Raw genomic sequence first — 12348 nt, 5'->3', positions numbered from 1 at the left:
AGTACGGACAAGGCTCACATAGAACCCATCATTTCCGCATCTCGCCGTGAAAGTGCGTCGGCAACTGTATTGGTGCGTCCAGATTTATACTCCACCTGAAAATCAAAGCCCAAAAGTTTGCTAACCCAGTGTTGTTGTGGCGAGGTAGTGATACGCTGCTCCAATAAGAATTTCAGACTATAATGATCTGTGCGGACCACAAAAGAATTACCCCAAAAATAAGCTCGCCAATGTCTGACTGCCTTGGCTTACCCAATTAATTCTTTCTCATAGGCTGGAAGTTTTCAGTACTGCGGAGCCATGGTGTGGCTATAAAAGGCAATTGGGCGTCCATGTTGATGGAGGACAGCGCCTATTCCAGCTTCTGAAGCATCGCATTCCACCACATAAGAATCTGAAAATTTTGGCAAGACAATAACTGGTGTGGTTGTGAGTGTTGCCTTGAGAGCCTCAAATGAGCGAGACGAATCCTCCGTCCATGTGAAAGAATTTTTTCTGAGAAGATGGGTAAGCGGTGCAGCAATGATTCCAAAATCCTTAAAAAATTTACGGTAATAATCTGCAAGACCCAAAAAACCTCGAAGGGCACATACTGTAGTAGGTAGCGGCCATTGTAAAATAGCTCGAATCTTTTCTTCATCCACCTTAACTCCTGACTGAATGACAACATGACCCAAATATGACACTTCAGTAGTAGCCAATGCACATTTCAATTTTTTGAGGAAAAGCTGTTGTTGCTTGAGAAGTGAAAAAACCAAGGCCAAGTGTTGCAAGTGATCTTCCCAAGAAGCACTATAGATAAGAATGTCATCAAAAATACAAAGACAAAGCGACGAAGATACCTTCCGAATATGTTGTTCATAAGGGCTTGAAAGGTGGAAGGTGCATTGGTAAGTCCAAAAGGTGTTGGAACACGCGTTCTCTGATCACACGGATGTGATACCCGGAGCAGCGAAAGTTTTAAAAATTTTATTTTTTCGATATGGAACGATTCCATATCGTAGGTATCAAATCCTAACGATTAAAATTGTTGCAAGTAAAATAATAAACACAGTTTAAATATTTTACCTATTCAAGCAAAGGCTTGATTATGGACTCCAACAGAATTTAATCTGCTCTTCTTGTAAATCCCGGGAACCGATGACTATCACGATCAACCTCCGGAATTAAGTCCACGAATAGAAAACTAAAACCCTCTAATTGATTGTACTAGAAATCAATCAGATGTTTATCGAAGAGAATAAATAGATTTGATCTGTCAATTCAGAATGTAATTTTTCACAAAAATTACAGACTGAATTATCTCAAAAGGGAGCAGAGGATTTTCGAAAATTCCTCTTGAAAATATATGTGTGTAATTCAAAAATTGCAAGACTGAAAGCTTATGATTTTCGAACACTACACATGTATTTATAGATAATTTTTAGACTAGATTAAGTTATAATTGTATTAGGACTCTAACTCCTTAGGGCCCACAATCCATAACTTAAGCTCAACAAGCCAAGCCTATTATTATAGAAATTAATATAAAATTCATCGTGACTCCGATTGATAAACTGATTTTACCAATGTGCACAGAAACCATTTCTGCATCTTTTAAAGTCAAGATAATTTTTCTGAATCCGAATTCAGTAATTTTCAAAAATGCCCATCCCTATGTCATTTTAGGAAATTCCACTCCCTTTTAGTTAAAAAGTCCAACTTCTCTTTCATTAAATTTAACTCTTTAAATTTAAATATCTCAACGGGGTTTAGTAATCAATTACTTGTGTGACCCTCAATGGTTCAGGGATACAGCTAGCCGTGGGCTCACAACTCCTTGTGACTCGGAACAACAATTTCCGACTTACCCATCGAATCATGGTAAGAGCGCCTAGCAACATCGCCCCATGATTCCCTAGGTATCACTGATAGTGCCTGCAAGAACCAGTAGATTTTGGTTAGCGTACAGTACGGTCCCTTCTGTTGGAAAAACGTGTTCAGATCAATTAAGAATTGATACCCGGAGCAGCGGAAGTTTTAAAAATTTTATTTTTTCGACATGGAACGATTCCATATCGTGGGTATCAAATCCTAACGATTAAAATTGTTGCAAGTAAAATAATAAACACAGTTTAAATATTTTACCTATTCAAGCAAAGGCTTGATTATGGACTCCAACAGAATTTAATCTGCTCTTCTTGTAAATCCCGGGAACCGATGACTATCACGATCAAACTCCGGAATTAAGTCCACGAATAGAAAACTAAAACCCTCTGATTGATTGCACTAGAAATCAATCAGATGTTTATCGAAGAGAATAAACAGATTTGATCTGTCAATTCAGAATGTAAATTTTCACAAAAATTACAGACTGAATTATCTCAAAAGGGAGCAGAGGATTTTCGAAAATTCCTCTTGAAAATATATGTGTGTAATTCGAAAATTGCAAGACTGAAAGCTTATGATTTTCGAACACTACACATGTATTTATAGATAATTTCTAGACTAGATTAAGTTATAATTGTATTAGGACTCTAACTCCTTAGGGCCCACAATCCATAACTTAAGTCCAACAAGCCAAGCCTGTTATTATAGAAATTAATATAAAATCCATCGTGACTCCGATTGATAAAATGATTTTACCAATGTGCACAGAAACCATTTCTGCATCTTTTAAAGTCAAGATAATTTTTCTGAATCCGAATTCAGTGATTTTCAAAAATGTCCATCCCTATGTCATTTTAAAAAATTTCACTCTCTTTTAGTTAAGAAGTCCAACTTCTCTTTCATTAAATTTAACTCTTTAAATTTAACTATCTCAACGGGGTTTAGTAATCCATTACTTGTGTAATCCTCAATGGTTCAGGGATACAGCTAGCCGTAGGCTCACAACTCCTTGTGACTCGGAACAACAATTTCCGACTTATCCATCGAATCATGGTAAAAGCGCCTAGCAACATCGCCCCATGATTCCCTAGGTATCACTGATAGTGCCTGCAAGAACCAGTAGATTTTGGTTAGCGTACAGTACGGTCCCTTCATCCATATATCCCGATCGAATCAACAACCATTGGTGCATCGAGAGTCGTTCGAGATTCGATAACTATGCATTACATCTTGGAGATCAAATAGTGACATCGCATGTGTTACTAGGAAAACCGAGTAACCTAAAACACATCATGTACTCTGGCTAGAGATTCGTCACACTAATATCTCCTCAGATCGCATAGGATATCCACACTCGCAAGTATGTGGTGAATCCTTGACAACAAAGCATCGACTCCTATATGTGTCGTAACTGTACCCAATCCCGACACCTGATGACCCCAATAGAGTCGGTAAACGAGTCAAAGTACAGTACTAGCATATAAAGTCTCAATGATGTTTCAAGTAGTAAGGACTAATGGTGTACAACCAAAACCGCGGACTTTATCCACTCGATAAGTGATAACCACTTGGAAAGTCCGAATAGGGTAGTTCGATCATTCATCATATGAATATCCATTTGCATGCTTTGAACATCTCCATGTCCATTACCAATGAAACTTGGTACTTGGCATCACAAATGCTAGTCTCAATCTCGAGCGATCCTTATCCTTATTAGCGGACGGCTCAATTGACTAGGAACTGTTTAGAATATACAGTGACTATAAGATGTGTTTCATAATAGTGATCTCTCTTATTCACTATCTCATCTTACTTACACTATAGTATATTCAAGGTCTTTATCAAAACATCAATAGTATGTCACAATATAACAATATGAAGAAAGACAAAGAAAATGCCATTAATGAATGTAAATTATATTAAACAAAGATTGTTTATACATAGAGTCATAAAAGCCCTTAGCCACAAGTTGGCTAACCGGGCACCCACTCTTTCAAAAGGCATTACCAAGAACTTAAAGTGGCCATGGTGAGTGCGGAATGTTGTCATAGGGACACTATCTGGGTCCATTAATACTTGATGGTACCCTGCTCGCAGGTCGAGCTTTGAGAAGAATTGGGCGCCATTAAGTTCTTCCAAAAGCTCATCGATGACCGGAATAGGAAATTTGTCTTTGATAGTCTTTGAATTTATTGTCTGATAATCCACACAAAAACGCCAAGAATTGTCGGCTTTGCGGACAAACAACACTCGTGATGAAAAGGCAAAGTTACTCGGGCGAATGAGGCTCTTGTTCAACATTTTTGTACACTGGTTCTCAATCTCGTCCTTCTGGGCGTGTGGATAGCGGTATGGGCGGATAGCAATTGGGTCTGTTCCTTGAGTTAAAACAATTTTATGGTTGCAAAACCGTCTAGGCGGTAGTCCTACAGGCTCAGAGAATATAGAATCGTATTGAGCCAATAAAGAGTGTAAACTTGTTTTATCGCCTTCTGGGAACAGAGAAAGTGAATATGCAAAGGGGTGAACATTAAAGTCCCTTGAGGTTCCCTGCAGTATAACTGATTGCCCATCAAAATAAAATTTCATCGTCATGTTTTTGAAATCCCAACTGATGGAGCCTAAGGTACTCAACCAGTTGACTCCCAATACCACCCCAAATTCCCCCAAGTAAATGAGAAAGAGGTCCACTGAAAAGATTGTGTGGCCCAAAAGAATCTGAACATTCGAGCACAACCCAAAACATTGTAACTGTCTCCCATTAGCCACTGCCACCCCGAGTGTGGATTTCCTTTGGATTGGCAAGTCCAGAATTCTTGTCAAAGATGTGTCAAGGAAGCAATTGGTGCTTCCAGAGTCTAGTAAAATATGTAATTGAGTTTGATGAATGTACCCCACAACTTGCATGGTTTTCACACTATTTTTTCCTGAAATTGCATGAATAGAAACCTCTACTGATTTTGTAAACTCTTCTGCCCCATCTTCGTGACTGTCTGTAGCGGTCTCCTCAATTTCTTCCATCCAAAATAATTTCTTACACCTATGGCCCGGTGTATAAGTTTCATCACAGTTGAAGCAAAGACCTTTGGATCGTCGTGCCTCTAGTTTTGCTCTGCTTAGGCGCCTTACAAATGGGGTGTTTTGTGGTGGGGAATTTGTGCGCGCGCGGGGTATTGTTGAAGGTTGCCGCGCGCTGGTCATATAGGCGTCCAAATGTATCGCACTGCTCAGATCTGGTGGATGTTGGAGCTTAACGTCAATTGCAATGTGAGGCTTAAGCCCACTAAAAAAAAGTTGGGCCTCTTGTCTGCTTGTTAAGGAATCTACTTGGCCCACTAAATCTTCAAACTGTTGTATATATTCTTCCACGGTACCCATGTGTCTAAGTTTAGATAACTCACCAAGAATGTCATCCCGAATTTGGGGCCCGAATCGTCTATTGCAATGGTCCTTGAACTCGCTCCAAAGCAAGGTGGGTTGATCCTTCCCTAGTTTAAAAATCCATCGTTGAGCCTCGCCTTCTAAGCAGAAAGAGGCCAAGCCGACCTTCTGCTCTTTGGGTGTGCAATGATGGCGGAAGAAAAGCTCGCATTTGTTGAGCCTTTTCAGTGGATCAGATTTTCCATCAAAATAAGGAAAATCCAATCGTGGTAATTTGGGCACAAGGAAATTCTCCCTGTCATTATTGCGATGGGATTCCTTGTACTGGAAGGTATGGGAACCTTTGTGGCTCTTTTCCCCTTGTTGATCGTCTGTCGTATCCTTTCGCGAATTGGTCACCTGAAGCGACAATTCTTCGAATCTCCTCTCCCAGTTGTGTTCCCTCTGTTCTGTCGCCAATTTGTCTTCTTTATGCACGGCTAGGAGTGCCTCGAGCTGTTTTTGTATTGTGTGTAGATATCCCATAACCACTCTCTGTTACCAACTTGTCAAGTTCACGAGCCACGGATCTGGTCACGGGCCGATGGATGTAAAAATCGTCGGTGACGATTTTTTTATGTTTCGGAGTGTTACGTCCTTGTTTACCTATTTTTATTGAGTGAATGAAGTTGAGGATCGAATGCGAGAGAACCTCACGATCTCTATGAAGATACTTGAGAATAAAACTTGAGTTGCTCGTTTATTTCATTCCAATGGTATAAATACAAGGAAGCACCTAATCTGTATATCAATATATGAAAAAGCTAAGGATAAAACCAATCCTAACAAATTGATAAAACCAATCCTAATGTTGGATAAATTCCCCAAGGATTAATCCACTTATTCAAATGATAACAAAAGATAAAACAATCAATCTTCTAAGATGCAAGTGATCGAAATTTGTCATGGGTTCGTTAAGTTATGTCTTTTGGGCTGGAGCATTATGGGCCGCCGAGGTCGTAACACAACTGCAGATTAAGATACAATCCACACAGCTAATTGAGTTAAGTATTTACAAAGGTGCCATGTCTTATTTTCCTATTGGAACAATGACAATTCCAAAGAAATTAAACAACATTTTTAATTAAAAAAAAAAAGGGAGGGAAACAAATTTTTTATTTCAGATTTCCTAAGGTTACAAAACAACTGCAGAAACTCTATAAAGTTGTGTAAGAACAGTCGAAAAGTACCTTATTTGTTTCAGTTGATCAAAGAGCTGCACCGAGTATATGTTATCTACATCATCAAAGTATACAATTCCATCAAAACGGTGTCTCTCGATATGTGAGAGGGCCACATTCCTTGAGAGAACTCAATTTTTAAATGGAGGTCCATTCAAAGTCAAGTGAGGGAAAGAACAATCAGTGGGGAGCTTGAAGATCAGGTTACCTGAGCTTTTTCGGGCCCTTTACAACTATGCTCATGCATGTTACGATGCTTAAGAGAGACATTGATTAGTCGCAACATTTTAAATGAACAACCCCGTGCGATATACTTTTGTAGGAGATCCAACTTTGGAGTTTCGTTGTCTTTCATATGGGAATTGGGAACTGAGATTGTGTTATGTCGTGTTGCGGACTTGTTTATATGGCGTACTTCAGCACATCGTTTCCTTACGTGCAAACTTGTAACTAGCTTAATGCACTGATGGATCATCTCTAATTTTTCACCCTAATTCTCCTTAGAACCTGCGAAAGTTTCTTCCTGTATATATTGTAGATTGATTCCCAGGTTCAAAGCAGTGGTTTATTCGATTGATACAAGGATGCTTTGCTCCAACTGTAGGTATAATTGCATTTGCGGTAAATATATTCCTCCTATGTTTGACATAGGATTGGTGCCTATAAATTCTCAAGAAGGCAGACCAAGGAAACAGATACACACACAACAGTAAAAACTAAACTTGACTTAATTTGGTTTCAACCTTAATATGTTCATCTCTCTATCAAGAAAGAAGTTGAATAATATGTTCAAGATTGATTTATCTATGTATATTCTAAAGAACTAATTGATATATCAAACATCTCGAGTCATGAAATATAATTATTTGAGCTCCACTCTGGTATTGATAATTCGAATGACCTTGTAATCTCTAACGGATTCAAACTCCGCAGAGTACATGTTAAAACATTAAAGATCTGCTCCAAGTACTCTCTCTACAGGACCAAGCATCTTATTTCTTATTTACTAAGTGTACCAATCAGCAGCAACAGCAGCTGCTTATTTCCAATGAGTTGGGGGTCTTTGATGTGATACATAATTTATTAACTACGACGATAAAAAATTGGTAGTAGTATGATATGTGATCAGCTCATCTTGGTGACAGCAGCATGCATTGCATCTGCAAGATGTGGCACGGTCTTTGTACTCAGCCCAGCCATGCTAATTCGCCTGCACAAGTAGCAACAATTTTCACAGTAGGAAATGCCATGGGCGTGGGGGGATAGACAGGGTAGCAGAATACAATATTGAGTAGCCGGAAACTTCCAATAAATAATTTTTACCCATCGGATGTCATGTAGATGTGGTATTCTTTCATCATGAAGGCTACTTGCTCCGAATTAAGTCCAGTGAATGTAAACATCCCAATCTGCTTGATAATGTGACTCCAGTCACCAGGTGTAACTGCCAGCATCAAATGGAACGTGCCAAACTAACATCAATGCAAACCACCACTTAAATACTTGAACAGAAGCAATGCTTGAATTTTTATCCTCTTAAATAACACTATATTGGCACTTTTCCTAGCAGAGAGCCTAGATTGATTCAGTGATTGTAACGGAAGGTTAAAAACCACATGAAAGCAAAGCCGAGATCCACACACGATGCAAGAAAACCTCCTCATCTAATTTTCCACGTCACAAAATAGATGTTATAGCTTCAAATTTAGACAAGGGAGATTAATACACCATAGTACCATAATGATTGTCTGGCTCCACTCAACAGATTTTTTTTTTGGGTACTCCGTACTCCACTCACAAGATTTGATATAAAGTAAGAATGCATTTCTAATTTTGATGGTTTCGGGGTGCAACCAATTGCCACATAGTTGTCCATTAATTAAGGCTCACAAAGAGTGAAAGATGGGAAGTGCAATTGACAACAAAGTGTGGGGTCTCCCCATGAGAATTTAGAAGAGAAGATAAAAAATCAGAGAGAAATTAAATCTTTTTTACCTCTAGCACGTAAAGCATCTAGAAGCTGGTGGCGCATACTAATAATACGATCAGCCATTGCTTTAAGCTCAATTGTCCACTCTTGAAACAGAGAACTGCGTGTTCGTAAAACCAGTAAAGACATCAGCTCACCAGGTACAAATTTTTCTTTTACATTTTGTACATTCTTGTGAAATATGTATAATTCTCCATATACAACACGAGCTCAAAAATTTTGTCTCACATTGCATGTGCTACAACAGTAAACTACAACAATTCATACCTGTCTTTGAGGATTGTTCCCACAATTGATGCGCCATGAATGGGTGGGTTTGAATACATAGGCCTGATCACCATCTTCAATTGACTCTCCACCCTACCTGCCACATCCGCAGTTCTGCAAACCTGGAAGAGTTTTCTGGAATGATAATTCTTCCACACTCATGTTTACTGTACTTGATCACCTCACATATGCAGATATCGTGCTAATTGAATTGTTTTAGTTTATATAATGAGATGCTTATTTTGGATATTAGTGTTTGAAGCCTCCTTGAGGCTAGAAATGCTAGATTTGGGCTATTTTCTCCATTCCACAGTTTCCACTTAGCGTAATTTTCTTGAACATCTTCTATATGCAAGCAATACTAATTGCAAACTTATCTTTGAATAAAAATAATAAAATAAAAAGAAAACAGACAAACCAAGGATGAAATGCATACTAACTATACTTTGTTAATTTCATGTAGCAATACAATATTCAGCATCAAGCAATGACACAATTAGCAGCATTAGAGGGCAACCTCAGAAAAATAGGTTTATCACAGACTCAAGGAGATCAGTGTTTTTCCAGTAATACTGGAAATAAAATGGAGACGCTGTCAAACATAGCAGACAATGAATCGACCGGTTCTCACACAGTTAACATTTGAATGGTGCCATGCTCAGATGATTACATGAGAAAAATCAAGCACTTTCCCTCTTTCTTCAATTAGCATGGACTTTTAAAACTGCTACCACAGAGAAGATTGGGGGAAGTTGAATGTCACTTTTTTTAATGTTTAAAAATTCAATAAAGTGTGTGATCACAACAAAATCAAATTTGTTGCCGAAGTTATTGTATTTCAAACTTACAATGCTTAGGGCACCAACACGCTCCCCATAGAGCCCCAAGTTTTTAGCATAACTTTGAGCCACAAGACATTCACCACCATCTGCTACAAACATCCGAACAGACTGTGCATCTGAATCCAAGTTTCCACTTGCAAAACCCTAAAGCAATGAAATTTAAATTAATGCATGCGTGCATGGATACTTCAGAGCAGTCTGACTCAAATTTAGATGCTATAAATATAATTTCAAATTACATACATAGATGGTTCAATCACCTGATAAGCACTATCAAAGAAAGGCAGCAATGCCTTTGATCTCATCAACTTTCTAATCTGCTCCCATTGTTGGGTAGTAGGATCGACCCCCGTTGGATTATGAGCACATGCATGCAGAAGCACAATGGCTCCGGAAGGAGCAGATCCAAGGTCTTCCACCAAGCCTGTTGTTTTAGCAGACATATATATCTTAGATATCATCCAAACAAACAAGAGATCCATGTGGCAAAGCATTTATGAGCATATACACATTTCTACATCGATGAAACAATGAGCAAACGACGATTCAATAATGAACTCGCAAGTTAGATTTACAGTTTATCTTGTGTACTAACTTGACATAGACATTCCCACAGTTTGGGATTAGAAAATAGAGATATATAGCCATCTATTCATTGAAACACACTATCTAGAACATTATCCGTTGTGGTTTTCAACTAAACACACTCCAACAAAAGAGTTACTGGACACATTTTAATGCATGTTTTGTGTTTACTGATCAGGAACCACACTAACTACATGCACTGCAGGTAAATATCAGTTTAACAGCCACTGTTTTCTTCCACAATCAAGGAGGCAAAGTAAAGTATGGCAGCCAAACTCGAGCCACAAGTGCAAAAGAAGTAGATTTTATTTAAGCGAGAATATCTGCGCAAACCTTGGAAATCAAGTCCACGAGTTGCAGGATCATAGTAGCGATAAGTCTTTACAGATAGTCCAGCCAAACCAAAGACTTTGGGGTGGTTTCCCCATGTTGGCACTGGAATGTATATGGTATGCTGCATGGGCAACGGTCAAATGACAACTGAATCCATATTGCAACAAGTAAAGATGGGAGAAGGGTTTAGGTAAAGCTAAACCTAGAGAACTTCAACTCACTTGATGATAGTGCCTGGCCAAAAATTCACCACCAACCCTCAGCGAGCCAGTACCAGATAAGCACTGAACAGTTGTGACCCTGTTTTCTCGAATAGCGGGACTATTTGCAAGAAAACAAAGAAAGTGATTCATAATGATCCACTATTTTACAAGTCAAACAGAAGGACACCGAATCAAGGACAGAAAGTCATCGGTGCCGAATCAGGTTCAGCTCACAACTAGAAGAGAACAAGTGACACGATAAAATGAAGGACAAGAGTGGCAAAAAATCAAGTTTAGCAAGCCAGATTGGAGCAAGAAGCTATGACTGAACAGGAGTTGGGTAAAAAGTAACACGAATTCCAATTGCAGTTTATGTGATAGATTTGATCCAAAAATCGGGTGATCAGACCACAAAAATGAAAGAATGTTCAATCACAACCTTGGTCAAATCTATAAAAATTATATCTTTGGAGAGACATGACAAGACATGTTGATGAAAGCAAAGTAAAAAGACAAAAAAAAAAATGAGTTGATTAAGTGCATCATCAGTCATCACCTGTCAGCACCAAGAATGAGCTTTGCACTGAGTTTATTGAAATCTGCCAATCCAACAATGGGGAGATACTCCTTGACACGAGAGCTGTGCCAGAATTGAACTTATAAGCACATTCAACAATCCTGAAATCTCCGGACACAAAAATGACAACATAATATAAGGTATACCTGTCATTGACGAGAAGTTGCTCTGCTTTCCTAACAACATTCAAAACAAGAGGCTTTCCTTCCTGTGGTCATACGAAGGATCAATCAGCACTAACGAAATCACTATTTATATATTTTTAATATAGGATCATTGAAGAGTGAGTAATTCAATTCACCTCTGTCCGATACGCACCGACTCCCAAATTCAATTTCACCGGGCTAGGGTCTTTATTGTACGCCACAGTAACCTATTTTTTATTCAAAAAAAAAAAAATTGATCATATTATTCTGCTATATCAGATCCGATCAACATTTCAAATATATATAAATTTATATGCAGTGAGAAAGAATTACCCCGAGAATAGGATCTTCAGGAGCTTGAACAAGATGGTGAAAGACGGAGGCGGAAGTAGGCGAAACGTGGAGGGATTGATCGGCGGAATCCATAGGAGAGCTTTGGAGATGTCTAGCCAAAGTAGTCAGCCTCCGATCAGCGGGTGATGCTGAAATGTGCATTATTATTATTATTATTTTCTTTATTATTGTGATTATTTATTAAACATACAAATCTGTGTGCTAAATTACGCATGCGAACTCTTTCTCCGCTTTATTTTTTGGGGACTCCGTTGGCTTCTCATCGTATGTATATATATATATGTAAACTGCTCTCCTGTTGACGTGGCAATATCTTACAATTTACGTATTCTTATTTGACAAAATACTACCTATGGACTTATTATTACACTTTTTGTAAAAAAAAACAGAAATAGAGGGGTTCCCCTCTTTTTTTGTTATGAAGGATAAAGATTAATGTAAGTCGGCGGTTCTGGCACGATGAACGAGGTGGATTTACGTGTTGCGATGAGGCCACTTGACTTTGCTTGCCACGGCACTTCTCACAAGACAAACTTTATCCATTTTCATTTACATAAAATCTATCTATGACCGTATGAATT

At 38.5% G+C, this 12348-nt stretch overlaps 1 protein-coding gene across 1 annotated transcript; it reads right to left on the bottom strand.

The window, feature by feature from the left end:
* Positions 1-7322: 7322 nt before the first annotated feature.
* Positions 7323-12022, bottom strand: LOC140867449 (aspartate aminotransferase, cytoplasmic). The gene is made up of 12 exons (XM_073272517.1): positions 11747-12022; positions 11569-11640; positions 11414-11475; positions 11247-11330; positions 10709-10808; positions 10488-10608; positions 9830-9993; positions 9576-9713; positions 8728-8849; positions 8466-8560; positions 7794-7914; positions 7323-7680 (listed from the first exon to the last, which is right to left on the bottom strand). The coding sequence occupies exons 1-12, from the start codon at positions 11906-11908 to the stop codon at positions 7596-7598; spliced, it is 1326 nt and encodes a 441-aa protein (XP_073128618.1). The 5' UTR covers positions 11909-12022; the 3' UTR covers positions 7323-7595.
* Positions 12023-12348: the final 326 nt, after the last annotated feature.

The sequence above is a fragment of the Henckelia pumila genome, chromosome 4 (assembly GCF_033568475.1).
Source record: "Henckelia pumila isolate YLH828 chromosome 4, ASM3356847v2, whole genome shotgun sequence".
Lineage (NCBI taxonomy): Eukaryota > Viridiplantae > Streptophyta > Magnoliopsida > Lamiales > Gesneriaceae > Henckelia > Henckelia pumila.
Note: the sequence above shows the minus strand (reverse complement) of the source record. Positions and strands in the feature narration are given on the sequence as shown.

Excerpts from the sequence above, each read along its gene's own strand:
- LOC140867449 (XM_073272517.1), bottom strand. The coding sequence starts at position 11,908 with ATGCACATTTCAGCATCACCCGCTGATCGGAGGCTGACTACTTTGGCT. Across the intron at positions 11,331-11,413 it reads CAACTTCTCGTCAATGACAG|CTCTCGTGTCAAGGAGTATC; the intron begins GTATACCTTATA and ends ATTCTGGCACAG. Across the intron at positions 8,850-9,575 it reads GTGTTGGTGCCCTAAGCATT|GTTTGCAGAACTGCGGATGT; the intron begins GTAAGTTTGAAA and ends AAACTCTTCCAG.